Below are 24,924 nucleotides of genomic sequence, written 5' to 3' on the forward strand. Positions count from 1 at the left end.
CCACCCACCCATCCATCCATCCATCCATCCATCCATCCATCCATCCATCCATCCATCGATCATATGTGTGTGAGTGTCCATGGGTGTGTTGTGTAGGCCATGATAGGCATGCCAGAGTATAAATGTGGATGTCAAAGGACTACTTGGGGAGGTCAGTTTTCTTTTAACCATGTGAGTTCCAAGAGTTGAACTCAGGTCGTAATGCTTAGTGACTTTTACCAAGTAAGCTTTCTTTCCCCCTTTTTTGAGGCAGTGTCTCAATTTGTAGTTCTGTCTAGCGTAGAATTTGCTATGTAGACCAGGCTGGTCTCGGAACTCATAAGACACACCTGCTTGAATTAAAGGCATGTGCCACCACACTCAGTCAAATACATTCTTTCTATAAGATGTCCATTTAATTAGACAAATTAAGGGGCCATAGTGTAATGTAACTGGCCATAATGGTTACATGGCATGGCTATAATCCTTTGGGAGCTGAAACAAGATCACAAAGTTAAAGCTAGCCTAGGCAAAATAGTAAGACCCCATTTCAAAATCAACCAATCACTGGGCATGATGGTGCATACTTTTAGTATGACATTAGCTTCAAGAAGCAGACATGAGGAAGGACAAGCCAGGGAGGTAAGCATTTGCAGTGTGTCAGAGTGAATGGAAACAACAATTCTCTCCCTCTCACAGTCACATCCTTGACCTTGCCACCCCTATTTATCCCCATCATTTTCTCTTATCCTATCATTTCTTCCTGGCTATTATTTCTCCCTTGGTTTCGTGACAAAACTGTAAATTGACAGAACAAAGACTAGAGGCTCAAAAGTCTTAAGTGACACAAAGTTTGGGAGAAGAAATAGGGAAAGTCATGAACTTTGGATTGGAGAGTGGGACAATGATTAAAGTTCAGAAGTTAAGCTGTGCTGGGTCATGAAATCCTATGGAAAATGGGCATCAAATTGCCCATAAGGCACAACGTAATTATTAAGTTTCTCACCTTTGATACAGATTCTTTACAGCAGCTGGTCTGACTGGCAAATGAAAAATGTGTTGCTCATCCAGAGGATTTTGTTTGTAGTATTTTATGCAGGATCTAGAAAGATGAAACAATCTCTTTTAGGAATAAGAGCCATCAGAAAATATATAGGCCTTATAGTCTAGAAAAACATTTTACTGAGTACACTAAGCAGGAAACCAACAGAAGGAATGAATTCAGAGCATAATAGTAACAAACAACCCCCACCATGCCAACGAAACTTGGATGATGTTTTCTTTCTGTCCAAGGAAATCCCATTCACTTAAAAACAAAAATTATAGCATGCAGATTTCTTATACTAAAAACACATTAGTCTAAGAATGTAGCTAGAGCATCTTGCCTTTCATAGGCAAGGCTCTAGGTTCAATTCCCAGCTGAGCAAAAATATAGACTTAAGTAGGAAGTATCTGAAAGATAAAAAAATTAGTACAGAAGAGACAAATATAGACTCCATGGCTTTCAGAATCCTGGGAGTTCAACAATTAAATTTATTTATTGTGTGTGTGTTTGTGTATGTGTGTATTACCATCTCAAAGTAGATATGTAGAGAGATCTGAGAACAACTCTGAGGTGTTAGTTTTCTCCTTCTACTATGTGGGTTCCTGGGCCTGAACTTGGATCCTCAGACTTAGCACCAAGTATCTTTATCTGCTGAACCATCTCTCCTGTCAAGAATCCAGAGAATTAAACTAATTCATTGATACTACTGATCTTTCCTTTTTCATTTCTCCCGCCCTCTCTTCCCACCCCCGCCTTTCTCTAGTGCTAGGTAATGAACCCCAGGCCTCATGCACGCTGGGCAAATGCTCTACCACAGTGCTGCATCTCCAGCAGATCTATAGGAATGATGCTTAACAGGGGGAAAACCTTTTAGATTGAATAAGCAACAATGATTTTAAACTTTCTTCTTTATATCTTTACAACTGATGCAAATTCTAAATTTGGAAAATGTGATTTGGAAAGATGACTTAAGAGTTAAAAGGGGGGGCGGGGGAAGAGTTAAAAAGATTTGCTATGAAGTCACAAGGATCAGAATTCAGATCCCAGAACCCATATAACAAGCTAAACATCCCATAGCATGTCTGCAGTGCTAACTCAGCTAAGAGGTAGAGGGAGGAGGATTGCTGGGGTTTGCTGGATTTCACCTATTTGAGAAAATGCAAACCTCAGGTTCTGGGGAGACCTTTCCTCAGAAAGAAGAAACGGGCAGTGGGGAGCAGTGAAATGATTCCACTGGTAAAGGTGCTTGCTGCAAATCCTACAACCTGTGCTCACTCTACTCACATAGTAGGAGGGAACAGAGTCCTATAAATTGTTCTTATAACTGCCACATATACATGTTGGCATGCATATGCATGCACATTTAATAAATATAATTTTTTTTTCTTTTGAGATAGGGTCTCACTATGTAGCCCTGCCTGGTCTTGAACTTGCCTATGTAGGTAGAACATAGAACTCAAGAGATCAGCTGCCTCTGCCTCCTAAATGCTGGGATTAAAAGCATGTGTCATCATAATCAGCCAAAAATTTTTTAGAAAAATAATTAGCCAGGTGGCGGTGGTGGTACATGCCTTTAATCTCAGCACTTGCGAGGCAGAGACAGGTGGATCTCTGGGAGTTTGAGGCCAGCCTGGTCTACAAAGTGAGTTCCAGGACAGCTAGGGCTGTTAAACAGAGAAACCCTGTCTTAAAAAACAAAAAGTAAAAACAAAGTACTTTCATAGTACTAGGATTGTTCTAAACTGCCTGTAGTTCTAAACTGCCATAGTACTAGGATTGTTCTAAACTGCTCTAAGCACAGTCATGCTACTGACATGTCTGTGGATTCCCCAATTAGTAGTGCTTAATCTGATCTAGATTTACAGGAGTATAGAACTGTTTTTTTTTTGTTTGTTTGTTTTGAGACAGGGTTTCTTTGCATAGCCTTGGCTGTCCCAGAACTCGCTCCGTAGACCACGCTGGCCTCGAACTCACAGAGATCCACCTGCCTCTGCCTCCCAAGTGCTGGGATTAAAGGTGTGTGCCACCACCGCCTGGCTGAAACTCAGTTTTTAAAATTAAAATACTATTTACTAAGGGCCTATTATGTATCAGGTGCCGTATATAGGATACACCATTTAATCCTTCAGCAGTCAATTGAGTTAGTATACACTTTTTCAGAAAAAAACATGATTCACTGAAAGGAAACTTCCTAAAGAAGCCAGGCATGAGAAAAGGTCAAAATCTGATTATTTTTCAATCCAAAGCCTTTCAATCATATAATATTGACATAAAGCCACACTAAAGTAAAGACTAGGCAAATAGGTTCTAGTCTAACTAGCAATAAAAATTGCAAATATTTAAAAAAAAAAACAAACAAAAACCCAGACTTATTTTATGTGGATATATTTGTGCCTGCGTGTATATATGTGTATCATAACACAATTAAGCAGGAGTCTAAGGAGGCCAGAAGAGGGTGTCGGATACCCTAGAACTGGAGCTAGAGATGGTTTTGGTTTGTGAGCTTCCATGTGGGTGCTGGGAACAGAACCTGGTCCTCTGCAAGAGCAGCCAGTACTCTTTTTTTTTTTTTTTTTTCCGAGACAGGGTTTCTCTGTGGCTTTGGAGCCTATCCTGGAATTAGCTCTGTAGACCAGGCTGGTCTCGAACTCCCAGAGATCCGCCTGCCTCTGCCTCCCGAGTGCTGGGATTAAAGGCATGCGCCACCATCGCCCGGCAAAATTTCTTTTTTATATTTTTTTTATTTATTACGTATACAATATTCTGTCTGTGTGTATGCCTGCAGGCCAGAAGACGGCACCAGACCCCATTACAGATGGTTGTGAGCCACCATGTGGTTGCTGGGAATTGAACTCAGGACCCTTGGAAGAGCAGGCAATGCTCTTAACCTCTGAGCCATCTCTCCAGCCCCTCAGCCAGTACTCTTAACTCTTAACTGCAGAGCTATCTCTCGAGCTCTGTGCCTACTTTCAACTGTACTTTTTAGAAGAAGATATTTAGAAGAGGACAGATCCTAAATAAGTAAACAGTAGAACAATACTTACTGTAAGCTGTTGTGGTAGCTAGCACCTGTTATTCCAGCGCTTGGGAAACTGAGGCAGGAGGATTACGTTGAGTTTGAGGTCATCATGGACTACAAATGAGACAAGCCTCAAAGCAAAATGAAAAAAAAAATACTTACTGTGTTAAAGAAAAGAGAAGCTCATGCTGAGGTTTAATGAAAAGCATGCAGATGACTAGAATTTCTAGAATATGGTGGAGTTTCTGAACACGATAAATCTGTTCTTGTGTAGCTACTGATGGAGAAATGAAGTATTCCTGGAAAGAAAGAAATAGAGAGTAAGGAGGCAAAGACTAGGCAGAGCCTCTGAGGGAAAATGGCCATTCCCTTTACCTCTAAATGTGTACGCTTAATACTAGGATTAGAAGGGAAAGGTAATGACACAGAATCCACCATCTTTCACAACTACCCTTTAAACTCAGGTCTTTACACCGGGCGGTGGTGGTGCAAACCTTTAATGCCAGTACTCGGAGGCAGAGGCAGGCGGATCTCTGTGAGTTCTGAGCCCAGCCTGGTCTACAGAGTGAGTTCCAGGACAGGCTCCACAGCTACACAGAGAAACCCTGTCTCAAAGAAACAAAAACAAAACAACAACAACAAAAATGAATGCCACAGGCAAACAGTGGTACACAGTCTCCCAGACAAGCTAATCCCAGGGTTGTGTCATTAAGGAGGCACAAGTGGGCAGCCAACACTACTCATTACTGGAGACGGCATGAAGGACTGCCTAATCTGAAAGACCACTCTAAATTTCTCTATACCTGGTGAACCCAAGGTTGAGAAACTAACAAAGTGTTCGGCAATCTTTCCCTAGTACACATTACTCGTACACCAGCAGAGCTTTTGGAGAAGAAATTTGTCAAGCTAAACTAGTGTCATCAAATGTTCCTCTTTCCAGTCCTACTTCTGAGACCAAACCTAATAACCCATAGTGGGAATGATAAACAGACTTTGACAATAATCTTCAAGACTAGGCTCTTGAAGTGTGCAGTTTCTACAATTCTGTCCCCTTGAACAAACCTACAACTAGCAGACATGATGTGGTTTTATGATGTGGGATTTAATTAACATAGTTTCTGTGTGGTTATTTCAGGACTGAGCACCCAGATACAAACAAGCAGCCTCCTTATAACAAATTGATGCCCAATGTGGGGCCCAAACTCTTGACCCTGAGATTAAGAGTCTCATGATCTACCGACTGATAATATTATATCCTTCTGCAGTCTTTGACGGAGTTGAAGAATAGTTACAGTTTTTGTTACAATAAAAAATAAATAGAAATATTGTAACTGTAATTCTCGTTTGATACCTGTTTTGTTATATGTAATTTTATTATGTTAAAGTTAAAACCTTCCTTTTTATTTAAACAGAAAAGGGGAGGTGATGTGGAAATCCCCTCTGTATGCTGTGACTATCTTTGGTTAATAAAAAAATTGTCTTGTGCCAGGCAGGGCAGAATAGAGTTAGGCAGAGAAAACTAAATTGAATGATGGGAGAAAGAAGGTAGTATCAGGAGAAGTCATATAGCCCTGCCAGAAACAGATACCAGATGGAAACCTGCTGGTAAGCCACAGCCACGTGGCGATACACAGATTAATAGAAATGGGTTAAATTAAGATGTAAGAGATAGCCAATAAGAAGCTAGACCTAATAGGCTAAACAGTGATTTAATTAATATAGTTTCTGTGTGGTTATTTCGGAGCTGAGCAGTCGGAAATGAATAAGCAGACTCCTTACAACAAATTGGCGCCCAACCTACTAGAGGTTTACTCACATAACTAGGTCACTAATAGATTATTTGTTAATCAAAGGAGGATTATCACCTGGTCCTAATAAAAACCTGCCCAGAGTAGCCTTTTAGAAGACTGAGAGGCACAGGAGATGAGCCAATTCACTAAAGAATGTCATAATTTTGTTTTGTTTTGTTTTTTTTGAGACAGGGTTTCTCTGTATAATCCTGGCTGTCCTGGAACTCTCTTTGTAGACTAGGCTGGCCACAAACTCAGAGATCCACTTGCCTCTGTCTCCATAGGCTGGGATTAAAGCTGTGTGCCCAGCTGGAATTGTCCAAACTTCTTTAGCAAATAAGCCTAAAATATAACACAAATGAGTCAAAAGGATATAAAATAAATACTCCACCATAGGTCTAATGGCTTTTCTAAACATTCTAGATAAAAGTTTTGGTAGAACATTGGCTTTGACTAAATAAAAACTACGTATCAGTTGCATAAATACAAAGAGAAAAGGAAAGAATGACATGGAATAAGCTACTTTTAAATTTACTTTATAGCCGGGCGGTAGTGGCGCACGCCTTTAATCCTAGCACTCAGGAGGCAGAGGCAGTCGGATCTCTGTGAGTTCTGAGACCAGCCTGGTCTACAAGAGCTAGTTCCAGGACAGGCTCCAAAGCCACAGAGAAACCCTGTCTCGAAAAATCAAAAAAAAAAAAAAAAAAACTAAATTTATTTTATAAATAGTAATAACTGGCATAAGTGTCTCACTGATACTTCCAAGGATCTGGAACAGAGGCTAGCACACTATAGACACTTAGCAACTGTGTGCAGAATGACTATATAAAAGAAAGAAACTTACCAAATGATTCAAAGACGCAAGTTCCTGACCTATTCAAAAAAAAAAAACCATACATGCAAATAAGCTTTAATAATTTTGCAACAAAATTTTAAAAATTAAAAAGGAACCTAAGAAAAATTTTCATAGTTCATACATTAAAGATGCAATCAAGTTAAATAGTTCCTTAATTATATTATAAATACATACTAATATTTTAAAGCTGAGCATAGCTTGCCCCTAATAAATAAAGTATCAAGTGTTAAGTAGTGAAAAAAATCTTTTAACTAGGGACAACAAGATGGCTCAGTAGGTAAAGGTACCTGTCACCCAACCTGCCAACGTGAGCTAGATCCTGGGATCCACATGGTGGAAGGAAGAACTGACTCCAGCAAGTTATCTTCCCACTCCACATGCACACCGTGGCACAGGTGCCCGGCCACATGACATTAAAAAACAAACAATTAATATCTAAACAAAAAAAACGAACACTATAGCTCTTTTTAACTTATTATATTTATCAAGTGGGAAAAAGGCTCAGAGAAAGAAAATACTTGTCTCACAGCCAAAGACTTACAATGAGTAGGAAGGTAAAAATATATGAGTATTTATATGTGGCAACTGACAGGTTTTCAAGTTTTTAAGTTAGAAAAAGGACTCACTGACAAAAAAGCTGATATAATCTTTCTTTAGTTTGTCCAATCCAATTTCCAAGAGCATTTGAAGTGGGGTAGTTCCAGAGAGAGGGACGCTGTCCATGGCTCCATGGTAAGATTGATGAATGAGCTTACTTAGTAAGCTGTTACTCCCACTGTGCAGCTAGAAATAAAAAAAAAAAGTTTATAAATCTTAAATTTAAGTATAAACAAATGTAATAAGCAAAAGATTAGGAGTTCAAAATTATAATTTTACATTTTCGGTCTCCTAACACTATAAATTATTTCAATTAATGCCCTAAAATTAACCTGAGCTACCAAGATGCCGCTCCTGGCTGGAGATGTGGCTTTCGAGCCCTTGCCTAGCATGCCCAAAGCTCTGCGTGCTGGACCTTACGAACAGGAGTGGCAGCACACGTCTGTAACCCCAGCACTCAGAAGGTAGAGGCAGATGTACAGAAGTTCAAGATCAGCCATCCTCAGCTAGGCAGTCAGTTTGATACCCTAATTTTTTTTGTGGGTTTTTTTGTTTCATTTTGTTTGTTTGTTTTTGTTTTTGAGACAGAGTTTCTTTGTGAGCTTTGGAGTCTGTCCTGGAACTCACTCTGTAGGCCAGGCTGGTCTTGAACTCAAGAGATCAACCTGTCTTTGCCTGCTGAGTGCTGGGATTAAAAGTGTGTGCCACCACCGCCTGGCGATACCCTAATTTTTCAAAACCCAAGAAGAAAAAGTAAAGCTATTCCTACTTCACTTGTGTGTTGAAAATCCAAAGCAACTAAGAAAGGTCTAAAGCAATAAGCTTAATTTTACCAAAGAGAAAACAGAGTTGGTTCTTTGAAGCTTTACAAGACTCCGCCTGTTGACTTCGGAACCACTGGGCAACTTAACTAACGTTCTCCACTTCACTCACAATGCAAGTAGATTGAAGGAGCATGAACTCTGCTCCTCGAGGTCTACACATGTGACAAAGTTACTTTTCAGATGTGACAGCCAACATAATAATTTACAAATTAGAAATAGCTATCAATTCAGACTTAACTTAGGAACCAAATGTTAAACAATAGGTTTCAAAATAAATAAAATGTCACCTTGCTGCTACTTTCTAGTATCTCTGCTTCAGCTTCTCTTAATCTTCTTCATTTGCTCTTTTTAAAAACTAGCTTCCCTTGGTTTGCACTCAGTGTGCAGCAGATTCATGCTTACCAACACCCACAACCCAGAAACGCACTTCGACAGGTGAGGTGTAAGCACCTACAACTGCTGCCGCCAGCCCAGGCAAACTCCCCCCNCCCCCCCCCCCCCCGTGCTTGTTCTGTGTATCCGTTTTTTACAACACGCAAAGCTGATCATTGTGCCTGCTGCTGGGGATCAAACTTAGGGCTTCACACAGCTACAAACTAACTTTCAGCATGATGAACTGGTAGCCACAGTATTTAAAATGGTTCCTAATAAGCTAAATCTTTTACTTTGCTTTTTGTTCAGTGTAAAAGTAACAAAACCTCACTTTGGTAAATTCAGACAGTGGCAGAAAGTCCAAGCACAGAGAGCGCAGACAGCGGTTCATAAGTCTTCTCCCACAGGTGGCTGTTACTCACAATTTAGTCCTCTGATCCCAGTTTTTTTTTTTTTTTTCAAAATTTACACTTTATACAGTTATGTGTATTCTGTATCATTTGTTGTCAATCCTGTTTTAAAAGCTGTTACAGGGGTGGAGAGATGACTCAGTGGTTAAGAGCACTGACTGTTCTTCCAGAGGTCCTAAGTTCAATTCCCAGCAACCACATGGTGGCTCATATCTATCTCTAATGGGGTCTGATGTCCTCTTCTGGACTAAAGGTGTACATGCAGATAGAACACTCATATATAAAATAAATAAATAAATAAATAGTTTAAAAAAGCTATTAAAAGCTATTAAACACATCATTATATGGTTATATTATTGCTACTTAGTCATCTCATCAACAAGAGAAAAGTACATTATTTTCAATTTTTGGTTTCTATAAACATTATTATATAAGTATTCTCATGGACAAAAACCTACTTTTTTTTCCTTTTCTTTTTGGTTTTTAAGGCAAAGTCTCATGACAGCTCAGGCTGACCTCCATATGTGATTATCCTGCCTCTGCTTCTCAAATGCTGGGATTACAGGCATGTGCTACCAAACCCAGTCTTGGTATATATTTTTGTGCATGAATGCAGTGTAGATTCTAACACAAGTGTTATTTGTTCAAAGATCATATTACATTTCAAGAATCTCAAGTCATCATCAAAACTGCTTTGAAAAAGAGCATCCTAGTTTGTAAGTTTCATCATTCGCCTATGAAAGCATTAATTCCCAGAACAGTTAACATCAGCAGCTTATATGCACCAAGTACTAGGTATTGTGTATGCATTAGATCAGTTCACCATACACAACATTGTAGATGGATTCCAGTCCTAACACTGCAGTTGAGGGCAGTGAGGTACAGAGAAATAAAGGAGCCCAAGTTCACACAGTTAGAAAGTAGCACAGTTGGAATTCAACTTCGACTGTTTGATCCAGTGTTTTATCAAACATGTCCTTTTTGTTTGGTTTGATTTGGTTTGTATAAGACACTGAGAAAAACATTCTGGTCACACCATTCAACCTACCCAAGGCTGTATATCACCACGCTGCAGACTCTGCAGGATCAATGTGAAACACGCCACCAAGTCTTGATATGAAATCACACCTTGAAAACCAAGTTACACAGAAATCATTTCCACATCTCTACTCATCAAAAGTGTCATTTTAATGACACACACATGAAACAAGGAAAAACCCTGCACTTTTGAAAGGGGGAATTTAAAATTGGGAGGGGAAAAAAAACCAAAAAGACATAGCTCAGACTGGCAAATAACATTTGTAGGAACATTAAAAAAAAAATTTATTCAGGTATATTTTGATAAATGGAAATAGTTACGTTTTACATTTTACTTTATTTTTTTGTGTGTGGGGGTTTCAACACTAGGTTTCTCTGCCTAGTCCTGGCTGTCCTGGAACTCGAACTGTAGATCAGCCTGGTCTCAAACTCAGACATCTGCCTGCTTCTGCTTTCCATGTGCAGATTAAAGACGTGCGCCACCACTGCCCAGCAAGTTTTATATTTTAAAAGGCACGAGAAGCTGGGGTGGTGACACAGACTTTTGTTGTTGGTATTGTTTTTCCTGAGATGATTTCCCTGTGAATATCCGCTGTTCTGGAACTCACTATGTAATCAATCCAGGCTGGCCTTGAACTCAGAGATTCACCTGCCGCTGCCTCCACAGTGCTAGAATTCAGTTCCCAGCACCAACATGGTAGTTCACAACCATCTATAACTAGTTCCAGAGGATCTGAAGCTGCCTTCTGGCCTGTGTAAGCAGGTTGATCTCATGTGGTATACAAACATATTGTAAGCAAAACACCAATACATACAAAATTAAAAAAAAAGAACCTTAAACAAACAAACAAAAGCCCACTTAAGTTATGAAGGACACATACTGCTGCTCATTTTGCACCAAAGCTGTTCAGCAAAATCGAGATCCTCCCGCACTGTGATAAGCACAGACCGGTCAACTGCAGCTGCATCATGGTTCACCGCCTGAAAAAGAAGCAAACTTCAGAGAACACTCAGTTTATTTACTTTTAAAGTGAAAGAGTTTAAGCTTTAAACACTGTTCTGAGAGCTGTGAAGACACAAACACATACAAAGAATACAAATGTTATTTTCCACAGAATTCCATTTACTAATAAGGAGACATACTTGAACAGAGTAAAATAATAGAGTCTTAAAGTTGTTTTAAATCTGTAATGCCTAACCAGACATGGTGGCAGTGCATACCCTAAGACCCAGCACTCAGGAGGCTGAAGCAGAAGTAAAATGAGTTTGAACCTAGCCTGAGCTACATGGCAGAACTGTCTCAAAACAAAAATCAAACATCAAACAAAAACAGCAAAACTATACTGCTTAAAAGTAAGCTTTCAGTTTTGTTTCCACATGAAAATATTGAGTTGCCTTTGTCTCTATCTCCTTTTCACCAGGTGGAAAGTATCTTAGTTTCATAATGGCACATTATGGCATAATAACAGAATTTATGTTGTGTTCCTATACCACAGCAATACTCTCTACAGTGTATTTAACATAACTGTTTCTACTCTCTGTAGCCAAATAACAAAAACAAATACAGGATGGAAGGAGATCTGAGATCTACAAAATGAAAGCTGGCAGTACACCAAAGTTCAAAAGCAGGTTAGGTTACTTTCTTTCTTTTCTTTTCTTTCCTTTTTATTTTTTTTGTAACATTTTCTAATGATTCTTTTATTTTTATTTTATATGTATTGGTGCTTTACCTGCATGAATGTCTGTGTAAGGGTGTCAGATCCTTGAGAACTGGAGTTACAGGCAGTTGTGAGATCTGTTGTATGGGTGCTGGGAATTGAACTAGGGTCCTTTGGAAGAGCAGCTAGTGTTCTGGACCGCTGAGTCATCTCTCCAGCCCACAGGCTAAGATTCTAACTGATAGTCATTGCTTACCTCTTTTTGTGTGTCTTTTTTTGTAGAATCATCAAATTCATCCAGTTTATTTAAGTCTAGAAAGTAGAAAAAGCTCATTAACTTGATTTTATTTTTCTGCTTCCCATATTATTCCCACCCCAATCCTGTTTTCAAGTAGCAAATGTGAGCAGAGGAGTACAGAGGCTGTAGCAAACTACCACTGTGGGAGCCCTCCTACAGCTGGAGTGCAGCACAACACAGGCACGCGGAAGACACCCAAACGGTCCGTCAGTCGTCTACAATCTCAAACCCACCTGTGCTACACGAATGTCCATACAGACAGTTTCTCTTTCTGCAGTCCTGAAGCCTGATCAAATCTAGGGACTCAAGAACAGTTGGCGAGTGCTCTACCACTGAGCTACATCCCAGGCCCTCTTTTTACTCTTGTATTTATTTTGTGACAAAGTCTCACTAAGTTGTCTAGCTTGGCATTGAACTTACTTTGCAGCTCTAGCTAACATATCTCTTGCCTCAATCTCTCAAGCTAGGCTTATAGGCCTGTGCTGCCAGGCTTGGTTCAAACTAAATCTTATAATTTTAATAACATTTATCTTTGATACTTTTAGAACCAAAGCTGTGCCTCCAACTAGATCAGATCACAGCTTTAATGTAGCCTAACTCAAAGCTATATAAAGCCACAAACAACTGATATTTAAATATAGTAAGCATATGCACCCAATTAAAAACAAGGAACAAACAAGAACAGATTATGAAAACAAGCACCATTCAGAAATTCTTGTACAAGTTCAACAGCTGATTTTGTTTCCAGAGGTTCAAGCCATTCAGTTACACCAGTCCTCAAGCCATCAGCCAAAACCTGTAGAACAATTTAACAGCCAGAAAACATGTTAGCAGAAATCATAGCTTAATTAGTAGGGATGTATTTAATAGTATCAATAAGGTAGCAGTTCTTTAAACAAAATTTTTTAGATCTATTTATTTTATTGCTTGTATTGAGTTTTTTTTTTCCCTACATATATATCTGTGCATCACGTAAGTGCTCAGTGCCTCCAGAGTTCAAAAGAGGGCATTGGATAAACTGGAAATGGAGTTACAGGTGGTTATGAGGCACCATGTGGGTACTAGGAATCAAACCCAGGTCCTCTGGAAGAGCAACAAGCGCATCTTAACTGATGAGCCCTCTCTCCAGCCCTATGGTAATGTGTAATGGTTCTTGACTACTGACCAATCACTAGGGATAATGATTTTGTATGTTATTTAAATCTGGACTAAACTTTCTGAGGCAGATACTACTATTATCCTATTTGATTGAGGCTAAGAAAACTTCAGTAACTAGATGAAACTCACACAGTTACTAACAAACAGTACAGGATACACATTCAGTAGGTTGGTAGTCTCAGCTCTAATGCTATGCACACAGTAACGACATGTGATCCTGAGTAAATAAAGATATATTACAGGTGAAGTAACAATCAAACCACACATGTGAAACTGAAAGCAAGTTTATCCAAACACAATATAATTTGCACACACCAAAATCTAAGCCGAGTAGGGAAGGACGAGAGAGATCAGGAGGATGACTCCAGCCAGAGTGGACAAACAGTAGAAAACAGAAGGAAGAGGGCAAATTCATCAAAAGACCAAGAAACTTCACGTTTTTGTTTTGTTTTGTTTTTGCTTCATATGAGAGATCATATCCACCATTCACTCATTTTGTAACATAAAATGACAGGATCAAGTAGTTAATAATTCCTTTATTCCTAGAAAAGAAAAATGTTTTCAACAGAAAAAGAAATCATTTCCTACTTCCAGAGGGTCTATGAAAAAGGTAAAGATATTTTGTTGTTGTTGTTGTTGTTTGTTTTTCGAGACAGGGTTTCTCTGTGTTGCTTTGGAGCCTGTCCTAGAACTAGCTCTTGTAGAACAGGTTGGCCTCGAACTCACAGAGATCCACCTGCCTCTGCCTCCCGAATGCTGGGATTAAAGGCATGTGCCACCATCACCCAGCTGTAAAGATAACTTTTTATGTGTCAAAATAACTTGGTGGAAGTCAGGGATGTTTAACATATTGCTATTTGTAAGATTTTCCAAATCACAAAGAATGGGCCAGTGTGAAATGCCCACAGTGTCTCTATTGAGAAACAATGCATGATCTTGAGGGTGTGTCTGATGGAGGTGAAAGGGCTTTAATTGACTGGGCAGCAAATAAATAAAATATAATTTTAAAAGGCAAAAAAAGAGAGGGGAGAGTCAAAAGGACAAAAGGGAGAGTACAAGGAAAAGAGGACATATATGCATAAGAATAAAATTGTATCCATTTATAAAATTCAAGGATTGAATTTGAAAAGTCTGTGGACACACACACCCTACACATCTGTGAGTCTATGTGTGTGTGTGTGGTGTGTCAGGGGAAAGGATGGCTTAAACATAGTTGCCATATGACCTAGAAATTTCACCAGAGATGCAGAAAACATATGTTACTACAAAAATTTGTATAAATGTTCACAGCAATATTATTCATAATAGTCAAAAAGTACAAAAATATTGGGATGAAAGGATGAATAAGACGCCGTGTTTCTGTACGATGAGATGCTATTAGACAATCAAAACTAACAAAACCTTATTAAGTAGATTAGAAGTTGACAAAGGCTGGCAAGGTTGTGGAGTGAATACTAAACCATACTATGGATACAAGTTTTCATTTAGGACTGATGAAAATGTTTTAAAACTAATTGTGGGGGCTGGAAAGGTGGCTTAATGGTAAGAGCACTGGCTGCTCTTCCAGAGGACCCAGGTTCAATTCCCAGCACTGACATGGCAGTTCACAACTAGGTGTAACTCCAGTTCCAGGGGATACAACACCCTCACAGAGGCATACATGCAGACAAGACACCAATGCACATAAAATAAAAATAAATCTAAAAAAATAAATAGCAACAACAACGAAAACCTAATTGTGGTGATGACTTGTATAATTCTGCCAGCTAAGTAGAAAGGTGAAGAATGTAGGAAGCTACTAAGTGGAGCCCCCTTTCATTTTGAGGACAACTGCCACATGAGTAACTACCCAAGTTGTCTAGAGTATGATGAAATATAACATTCAGAATGGATTTGAAAGAAAATCAAAGTTTCACTGTGAAACATTTTCATGATAATGGGTTTTTTTTTTTTTTTTTTTTTTTTTTTTGGTTTTTGAGACCAGTGTCTCTGTGTAGCTTTGAAGTCTATCCTGGAACTCCCTCTGTAGACCAGGCTGGCCTCCAACTCACAGAGATCTGTCTGCCTCTGCCTCCCAAGTGCTGCGATTAAAGGTGTGCACCACCACCACCACCAGACATGATAATGAGTAATTCAATGAAAGAAATTCCAGAAGGATACTCACAAGGAGAAATTTCAGTTCTCTGTGGAGATGATTCAAACAACCTCTGGGCTCTCCTGATTGTACTCTGATATTCTAAAAAGTATCAAAGACCATCAGTTTTCATTGACAACCCCATCTTCTCTGTCCAAGAGTCACTGTGACTTGCATTTCAATTATATGTTTTATAAAGCACCAGTAAATTAAATCAGGTTTACACCATGCTCAAAACATCTTACCCTGAGATCTTACAGATCGAGTCATTCTGATACACAACCTGAACCAGGCCACTGTACCATGAAGATAGAAAAACTGCCTCCCTCACATGCCTTTCCTCAGGGTATTTCCAAGAGCACAGGTGGAAGAAATTTAAATAAATAGCTCCAAACTTGATACTTAGCATTATGACACATTGAAAATGAAGTTCCAATAAATCACTCTATTAGATTCCTAAGTAAACCAACACACAAGTCTAGCCAAAAGATACAGCTTTACAACCTAAGTCCTTAAAAACAAGTAAGTAAATTCCTACTACAGGAGAAGAAAATACAAATAGAATAATTACCCACAATCCTACTCCCCAAGAGAACCACTGTTAATACTATGCGTAATTCTGGGCATACAATTTTTTTTTTAACAAAACATACTTGACATCCACAGTTGTACATGTTATTGTATATACTTCTTTTTAACTTTTGTTTAGTAAGTATTTCCTGTTTTTTTTAAAATACCCTTCCCTATACTACACAGTCTAGAGATTGAATGTAGGCAAGTACTTTACCTCTGAGCTATATATATCCCCAGCCCTAGATTTTTAAAACATACATTTTCCCTCGGAGACAGGGTTTTTGTGTGTGTTGTGAGTCACCTTGCCTGTCCTAGAATTAGCTGTGTATACTACTCTGGTCTCAAACTCACAGAGATCTGCTTCTCTCTGCCTCCCAAGTGCTGGGATTAAAGGCATGTACCACCATCAGGTCCTGGCAAGACAGAGTTTCTTTATGTGTAGCCTTGGTTGTCCTGGAACTCGCTCTGTAGACCAAACTGGTCTAAAACTCAGAAATCCACCTGCCTCTACCTCTGAGTGTTGGGATTAAAGGTGGCCCTACCACCACCCATTTTTTTTTTTTTTTTTGAGACAGGGTTTCTCTGTGGCTTTGGAGCCTGTCCTGGAACTAGCTCTGTAGACCAGGTTGGTCTCGAACTCACAGAGATCCGCCTGCCTCTGCCTCCCAAGTGCTGGGATTAAAGGCATGCGCCACCATCGCCCGGCCTACCACCCATTTTAAAACATGATTTTTAAAGCCTGCAAAAGAGCCAAACCTGGTGCTGCAGGCCTATAATCCCAGATACTCTGGATGCTAAATCAAGAAGTCACAAATTCAAGGCCCAGTCTGGATTAAGGAACAAGTTTAAGGCCAACCTTAGAAAACTTAAAAAGAGCCTGGGTCTCATTATGTATCCTTGCCTGGCCTGGAACTCCCAGAGAATCTGCTTGATCTGGGATTAAAGGCATGTGCCACTTGTCCTGCCTCATTTTTTCTTTTCAAAGGAAAAAGGGGGGAAAAAAAGGCTTGTATAGACATGAGGGTTCTGTCCTAGTGATATGGTTGAGCAGTTAGGAGCATGTACTGCTCATGTAGAGGTCCTAAGTTAGACTTCCAGCACCAGTGTAGTGATGCTCACAGTCCCCTTTGACTCCAGAACTAGGGGAATCCAACACCTCTGGCATCTGTAGGTGTCTGCACTCACATGTACATACTCATCTTTAAAAATCATTGAAATAAATCCTAAAAGCTGGCTTTCTGGGACAAATGTCAGTGGAAGAATGTCTGCCTATTATGTTCTACACAAGACTTCGAGTCAATCTCCAATATCAAAAATAAATTTAATTTTAAAAGCATATATAGTTTTTCATCATGAAAATCCATTTTCGCCATTATGTTAACTGAATGCTAAGCACATTCTGTTCTTAATACTTTGAGAATTCAGTTATATAACACACCAAGTATTTTACACATAAATTTTTGAGTTTTATTAGCAATTTTAAGTTCTTTTTTTTGAGACAGCATCTCACTATGTAGCTCTGGCTATCTTGGAACTTACTATGTAGACCAGACAGATTGGCCTCAAACTCAACATAGATTCTCCTGCCTCTGTGTTCCAAGAGCTAGGATTAAAGGCTCTGTGCCACTGTGTCCAGGAACAGAAGAAGTCAACTTCCCTTGAGTCCCCACACAAGAGGCCTTAATCATCTCTTGAAAGTAAAATTCCAGAGTAACAGGGTTATAAGTAATTGACAGCACAGCTCACTAGGCAAAACCTTCATTAGTTCTCTGCTGAGACCCTGGGAGCCAGCCAAGGTTTTCTAAATGACAGCCTAACCACCAGTCAATGTCATACAGCATTAGCAATAAACACGTAGACCACTCAGGAGACTGAGAAACTTAAAGAGAAGACAGGTTCATTCCTACCAGAGTTGCAGTGGAAGACAGGGGAGGGGTTTGAAGAATCTCATCCACAGGACTCCAGGAAAGATCCAAAGTGACTGTAGTTTGTGACGGGGTGACAACATCATCCAAGTCAGCGGACTTAAAGAGTTCGTATTGGGCAAATCCTCTGGCTGTTACCTGAAGACAGGTCACAGGAAGATCATTAGCAACAACTTCATATGACCAATCCATTATCAAAACCACCTTGATGTCTGTCCCAAAAGAAAAAAAAAAAGCAATATACATCAAACTGTCATCCCAAATAAAAATATGAGACAATTCTTTTGTTGTTGTTATTTTTGTTTTTCAAGAAGGGGTTTCTCTGTGTAACAGCCCTAGCTGTCCTGGAACTAGCTCTTTTTTTCCCCATCTTTTTTTTTTTTTTTTTTTTTTTTTTTTTTTTTTTGGTTTTTCAAGACAGGGTTTCTCTGTAGCTTTGGTGCCTGTCCCGAACTAGCTCTTGTAGAACAGGCTGGCCTCAGACTCACAGAGATCAGCCTGCCTCTGCCTCCGGAGTGCTGGGATTAAAGGCGGGCGCCACCACCGCCCAGCTAATAAGACAATTCTTTTTTTTTTTTTTAATTATGTCTGTGTGGAGGGCACCAGACCCCATTACAGATGGTTGTGAGCCACCATGTGGTTGCTGGGAATTGAACTAAGGACCTTTGGAAGAGCAGGCAATGCTCTTAACCTCTGAGCCATCTCTCCAGTCCAAGACAATTCTTTTAAGCAACAAATATTGTACATATATATTATGTGGGTATTCTGTCTAAGGAGTCTGCCAACCTTGAATCTCAAGCACACAGATTTTAGTGCTTCAGCATGATTCTAGAGCCAACTCAAAGATACCAAAGAATAGCTGTGCCCTGGCTGATATAAAAATAAATACAAATACTCTGGCACTAGAGAAACGTCTAGTCATAGTGAGAAGAAAGCTGTTATGCTAGGAAGACAGATCAATCGAGCTCTGTGTAGGTAGATAACAAGACAAATACTCACAGCAGACAAGTGATGTCTTTTCTTGTGTGAATTTTTTAGATTTTCCAGATCTTCAGAGTAATTTTTGTCAGCTACAAAACATGAAATGAAAAAAAAGGAAAGATTTAATTCTAAATTATAAAATTATATTGGGCAGTGGTAACTCAGACCTTTAATTCCAGTACCTAAGAGGACAGCTTGGTCTATAGAGGGAGTTCCAAGATAACCGTTGTTACCTATAGTGAGATCTTGTTTCAAAACAAACAAACACCTGGTGTAGGTCCTTCTGTTTGTGTGTTGCTTTCATTGGTTAATGGTTTGGGCCTGATAGGGCAGAACTTAGGTAGGCAGAGAAGACAGAACTAAATGCTGATGTTGAAATTGGAGCGGCAGCGGGGCTGCGTCCCCAGCACCCCGGCCGCTTGGCTAGCTTATGCCCGAAATAACAACACACAAACTGTATTCATTTAACTGCTTGACCCATTTCTCTCTAGCCTCTTCTAGGCTAACTCTCGCACCTGGACTAGCCCATTTCTAATGATGTGTGTAAGCACCCAAGGTGCACTTACCGGGAAGAGTCTAGCCTCCATCCATCCTGGTGTCTCTGCTCCAGAGAGCAGAGCTGTCTGGTCTCTCCGGGAGCAGAGCAGAGTCTGACCTCACTTCCTCTTCCGCCCAGCATCCTATTCTGTTTATTCCTCCCACCAATGCTTTAACCTATCAGGGCCAAGCAGTTTCTTTATTGCTCAGCCAATGAAATCAACAGATTGATATATGACACTCCCACATCATGCTGAGAGGAAGAAAGCAGAGTGAGGGAGAAGTGTGGATTCTCCACCTAAGAGGGACGTTGGTTAGAATCTTTCCCTGGTAAGCCACTGCCACATGGCACTATACAGATTAATAGATATGGGTTAAATCAAGATGTGAGAGTTAGCCAATAAGAGGCTAGAGATAATGGGCCAAGCAGTGATTTAATTAATACAATCTGTGTGGTTATTTTGGTGCTAAGCTAGCCAGGCAGCCGGGACAAACAAGCGGCTCCTCCCCTTGCAACAAACACTCAAACCCAAAACAAAGTGTTAAATAGAGAAAGAAAGGGGAGTTGGTTGGGTGAGTGGCAGGGGAGGGGGAAGGTCTGTTCTGGGAGGAGTTGGGGGAGGTGAAACTATTATAAGAATATATTACATGAGCCGGGAGGTGGTGGCGCACGCCTTTAATCCCAGCACTCGGGAGGCAAAGGCAGGCGAATCTCTGTGAGTTCGAGGCCAGCCTGGTCTACAAGAGCTAGTTCCAGGACAGGCACCAAAAGCTACAGAGAAACCCTGTCTCAGAAAAAAAAAAAAATCAATTGGAGGGTGAAGCGGGAGTCTCACTGAGTCCACAAGTTTAAGACTAGCCTGCAAAGAACTCAAATTAACACACACACACACACACACACACACACACACACACACCAAACACAAAACAAAAATAGTCTGGGTGGTGGTATTCAGATAGAATTACAGACGTTAAAGCAGAAAATATTAAGTTCAAGGCCAACCTTGACTCAATCCGCCCCTTCCAAAAAGGCAAAAATAGGATTATATTCTAGTTATACTCTGGTTTTTAATCTTGAACAGTAAAAAAAAGTACAAATTAAATTAAACCTAAACAAAGCATCAGAGTATGTCGAGACGTTCAGGAGTTCTGACCTCCTCCCTGATGATAAGCACAAACTCAATGCTCCACATTACACTTCCCTCCTACATGAAAGCTCAGGAATACCACGAAACAACTATGCGAATAAACATACCAAGACTGAGCACTCACCTTTACAAGTGACCACATATAAGACAACTCCTGTAATGATGTCATTTGCTGTCATGAGCTCAGCTCCTAGCCAACAGGTACCTTCAGGATCTGAACTGTCACATCTCACCCAAAGAGGAGGAAGGGCAGTAACTGGCTGCTTAATCTTCAAATGGGTCATATTCGGATTGTGAGCCATGGTGTAAAGCCCAATTAGCTGTCTTGAAAACAACAGACAGGAGAACTAATTATAAAAAACCAATCACATGCTATCTTTGAAGCTGAAAGTGTGGCCCAGTGGTAGAGCACAACCTCAGTACCACCCCATGCCCTACTTTTCTATTTTTTAATTTAAAAAAGATAAGTGAAAGGTCTCATAGTCAACAATCTAGAAATGAAGTGAAAAAATGGATGAATACATGTATATTTACATACTTCAGCAAGGATAGGTTATACTATATACTCTAGTAGTTCTAAGTCTAGAGAGATGGCTCAGAAGTTAAAAACGTACTGCTCTTGCAAAGGACCAGAGTCCAGCTCCCAGCACCCACATTCAGTGGCTTAGATTTGCCTGTAAATCCAGCACCAGGGGATTCAATATGCCTGGCATCTGCAGAGACCGAAAACACACATACCCTACTCTTATCAACACACGCTCCAGCATAATTAAAAAATAGTTTTAAAGTTATGTACATTGGGCATAAAAATAACAGTTATATGGTATACATATATATGTACCATATACTGCTTTGTATATATAAATCTGTATTGGTTGAACGAGAAAAATGACAGCGAGGTGGTGGTGGCACAAGCCCTTAATCCCAGCACTCGGGAGGCAGAAGCAGGCAGATCTCTTTGAGTTTGAGGCCAGTCTGTTCTACAGAGCAACTTCTAGGACAGGCTCCAAAGCTAGAGAAACCGTGTATAAAAAAAAAAAAGGAGGGGGGGCTGGAGAAGTGGCTCAGAGCTTAAGAGCATTGACTGTTCTTCCAGAGGTCCTGAGTTCAATTCCCCGCAACCACATGGTGGTTCACAACCATCTGTAATGAGATCTGGTGCCCTCTTCTGGTGTGCAGGCATACATGCAGACAAAACACTGTATACATAAAAAAAAAATCTTTGAAAAAGAAGAGAAAAATGATAATGTAGACATATCAAAACATGAACAACTGGCAAATGTGCATAAAGGTACAGAGAAGTCTCTATACCACTCAAAATTAAAAGTCAACTAAAAATGAAGCTTAAACTTCTATTTTTCAAGAGAAAGAAACATTTACTATTAGATATTCAAAAAGGAAATTTGTAAGGCATTGGACTTTAAGAAGTAAGCACAAAATCTTAAGACAGTAGTATGAAAGGCATGAAGAAACAGAAAACCAAGAAACCATAGGGCCAGGAGACGGCTCAGTTGATAAACATGCTTGCCTTGCAAACATAAGAACCCGAGTTCCATCTCCAGAACCCATGTTAAACACACGTACACACACATGGGACTGGAAAGCTTATGGGTTAAGAGCACTTGTTGCTCTGTCAGAGGATCTGAGTTGATTCCCAGAGGTCATGTCCTGTAGTTCATAACTGCTTTTAATTCCAGTTCCAGTGGCATCTGACTACCTCTTGAACTCCACAGGGATCCACATGCATGTGGCATATACATACATATATGTTATGTGTGTGTATATATATATTAAAAATATAAATAGAAACAAAAGTTGGGTGTGGGTGATTTGTGCACTTTTTAATCCCAGCACTGGAGAGGGGAAAAACAGGAGGATTCTGGAAACAGGTCAGTTCTCCTAGCCAATTTGTCAAATTCTAGGCCATAAAAGGCCCTGGACTACATTTAAGAAACAGCACTTGAAGTTGTTGTCTGGCCTGCATATCCATGGGTATTTCTTCCCACATGAACACGCACACACTCACAAATAACCCAAACATATTAGCAGAAGAAAACAAAATAATGTTTAAGACCTAGGGAACAGAGAAAACAGGCCATGTTATGACTATAGCCCAAAATAATCTGGGAAAAAAACTTATTAACCAGCATAAAAAGTTTATAAACTTTTTCTTTCCTTTCCTTCCTCCCCTCCCCCCCTATTTTTCCAGACAGGGTTTGTTTCTCTGTGTAACCTTGGCTATCCTGGAACTCTATAAAGCAGACTGGCCTCAAACTCACAGAAATTCACTCTGCCTCTGCCTCCCAGGTGCTAGGATTAAAGGTGTGAGTTATACACTTCTATGTGTGTGGGTAAAATCTAGCATAAAGACATATTATTATGGTGATCAGTTCCAGCACTTGTTGCTCCTAACTCCAGATTCTTAGGACTCTATCCTCTAGAATTCCTTGAAGGCAAAGACTTCGGTTTGCAGGTAGCAAGGGGCTGGCACAACATATGTACACAGCAGGAAAGCAAGAAAGAAAACTTAAAAGGTAAACAAGCATATTCTGGACGCACACTGATTTCTTAGACATTATAATTCATGCTGTGTAGGACAGGTGCCTAGGATATACCCAGAGCTATATATTGTGACACCTAAAAACATTCCTGAATAGTTTGAATGCCAACTTAGTAGCACCCCCTGATGGAAAACCTCTGGAGTTAGAAAAATGAAGGCTCCTGTGTATCAAGCATGGATTTAACCATGAACACAATGAAGAACCTATACAGGATTTTTAAGTACTGAAGCAATACAACCATGCTTTTTTTTAAAAAAAAAAAAAAAAAACATCTAATTTTAAAAAGATAACTCTGGTAGTAGGGAAAAAGAGAAACTGGGCTAGATTCAAAGCAAACAATTAGGAAGCCACAGAAATAGACTAGCAGAGTGGGATGGAAAAGGGGAAGGTGAATGCAGCCTTATTACTTTATTATGTATACAATATTCTGTCTGCGTGTATGCCTGAAGGCCAGAAGAGGGCACCAGACCTCGTTACAGATGGCTGTGAGCCACCATGTGGTTGCCGGGAATTGAACTCAGGACCTTTGGAAGAGCAGGCAATGCTCTTAACCACTGAGCCATCTCTCCAGCCCCTAGGTGCAGTTTTTCAATGTCTGTAAGAGTGGTGAAAGTTACCGTTTTTTTTTTTTCCTTTTGAGTAAGGGTCTCATGTAGCCAAGTCTACTGAAAACTTATTTAGTAGTAAAGGATGACCTTGAAATTCTGACCCTCCTCCTGTCTCCCAAGTGCTATAATTAAAGGTGTGTCACCATTTGTGGTTTTATCCAATGCTGGGGCTCAAATCTAGGGCTCCACATATGCTAATCAAATAGTCTACACACAGAGCTACCCAACAATGTTTCAATTTAAATCCTCTCTTCTATTTCTAAGACAAACAAAAAACTTACCTTGCTCTCCCAACTGGCAAGGCCAGTGGCCTAACACTTTCACCAGTAGAGAAATCAGAAATAGCAGTTTCTTCAGCCTGTGGTTCTTCAACATGACTTGTTTCTTCCTTCTCCAAAAGCTTTAAAAAAATGTTATAATTTAATCAGATCCAAGAATCAATTCTTTCCTGTGCTAGGAAATAACTACACAGGATGCTGAAGAGATGGCTCAGTATTTAAGAGCACTGACACTGGAGTTATACCCAGTTGTGATCTACCACGTGGATGCTGCAAACCAAACCCAGTTCCTCCTAACGAGGGAGCCATCTCTCCAGCTCCCAAAGATATTGATTGTAGTTGCTACTTGTAAAGGAAGCACCTGATGACATTAGAAAAATGCTCTAACATGCACAGTATGATAAGCTAAAGATAAAACACCACGAGAGAGCCCCAGATATTTAGATATTTTCATTTCCTAACTGGAACAAACTGCTTGTGGGATATGCGCTTAGAGTAAACAGCCCTCAATTTTACCTTTTATTTATTTATTTATTTGGACACAAGGTCCACATGCTGGGATCACAGGTGTATAGTACCACACCCAGCCATAGGCCTCATTTTTTTCTGTTTGTTTTTCGAGACAGGGTTTCTCTTTGTAGCTCTGGCTGTCCTGAAACTCACTTTGCAGATCAGGCTGGCCTCAAACTCAGAGATTCTCCTACCTCTGACTCCTGTTGGGGTTAGAAGTGTGCATAACACCACTGCCTGACTTAGCTCTCACTTTTTTTACCTGGCTGTCCTGAACTCTATTTGTAGACCAGGCCAACCTTAAACTCTGAGATTTTCCTGCCTCTGTCTCCCGAATGCTGGGATTAAAGGCGTGCACCACAACCGCCTGGCTTTAGGTCTCACTTTTTAAAAAAATTTGCATTTTATGTTTATTGGTGTTTCGCCCACATGTATGTCTCTATGAGGGTATACAATCCCCTGAAACAGGAGCCACAGACAGTTGTGAGCTGCCACATGGGTGCTGGGAATTGGACCTGGGTCCTCCAGAAGAGTAGATAGTGCTAGTAAACACTAAGCCATCTCTCCAGACCCTAGCCTTCACTTTTTTGGGGGGGAAGTGAGGAGGGTGTTTCAAGACAGGGCT

The 24,924-nt window shown here is 40.0% G+C and overlaps 1 protein-coding gene across 4 annotated transcripts in view; it reads right to left on the bottom strand.

Annotated features, from left to right (window-relative positions):
- Zwilch (zwilch kinetochore protein) overlaps positions 1-24,924 on the bottom strand; it is a 40,881-nt gene that overhangs the window by 9,008 nt on the left and 6,949 nt on the right. For 3 of the 4 annotated variants that reach the window (XM_050151993.1, XM_050151992.1, XM_050151995.1), the window contains exons 4-16: positions 23,793-23,911; positions 20,467-20,666; positions 18,676-18,746; positions 17,659-17,814; positions 15,209-15,280; positions 12,589-12,682; positions 11,845-11,900; positions 10,812-10,911; positions 9,941-10,020; positions 7,316-7,472; positions 6,678-6,706; positions 4,206-4,342; positions 986-1,081 (exon numbers count right to left, since the gene is read on the bottom strand). In XM_050151993.1, the coding sequence (XP_050007950.1) occupies positions 986-1,081; positions 4,206-4,342; positions 6,678-6,706; positions 7,316-7,472; positions 9,941-10,020; positions 10,812-10,911; positions 11,845-11,900; positions 12,589-12,682; positions 15,209-15,280; positions 17,659-17,814; positions 18,676-18,746; positions 20,467-20,666; positions 23,793-23,911 (1,367 nt within the window). Of the gene's footprint in view, positions 1-985; positions 1,082-4,205; positions 4,343-6,677; positions 6,707-7,315; positions 7,473-9,940; positions 10,021-10,811; positions 10,912-11,844; positions 11,901-12,588; positions 12,683-15,208; positions 15,281-17,658; positions 17,815-18,675; positions 18,747-20,466; positions 20,667-23,792; positions 23,913-24,924 lie in introns of those variants that run through there. The other variant, XM_050151994.1, reaches the window with a different exon arrangement.

Source organism: Alexandromys fortis, unplaced genomic scaffold, assembly GCF_014885135.2.
Source record: "Alexandromys fortis isolate MF-2015 unplaced genomic scaffold, M_Fortis_MF-2015_v1.1 scaffold_70, whole genome shotgun sequence".
Lineage (NCBI taxonomy): Eukaryota > Metazoa > Chordata > Mammalia > Rodentia > Cricetidae > Alexandromys > Alexandromys fortis.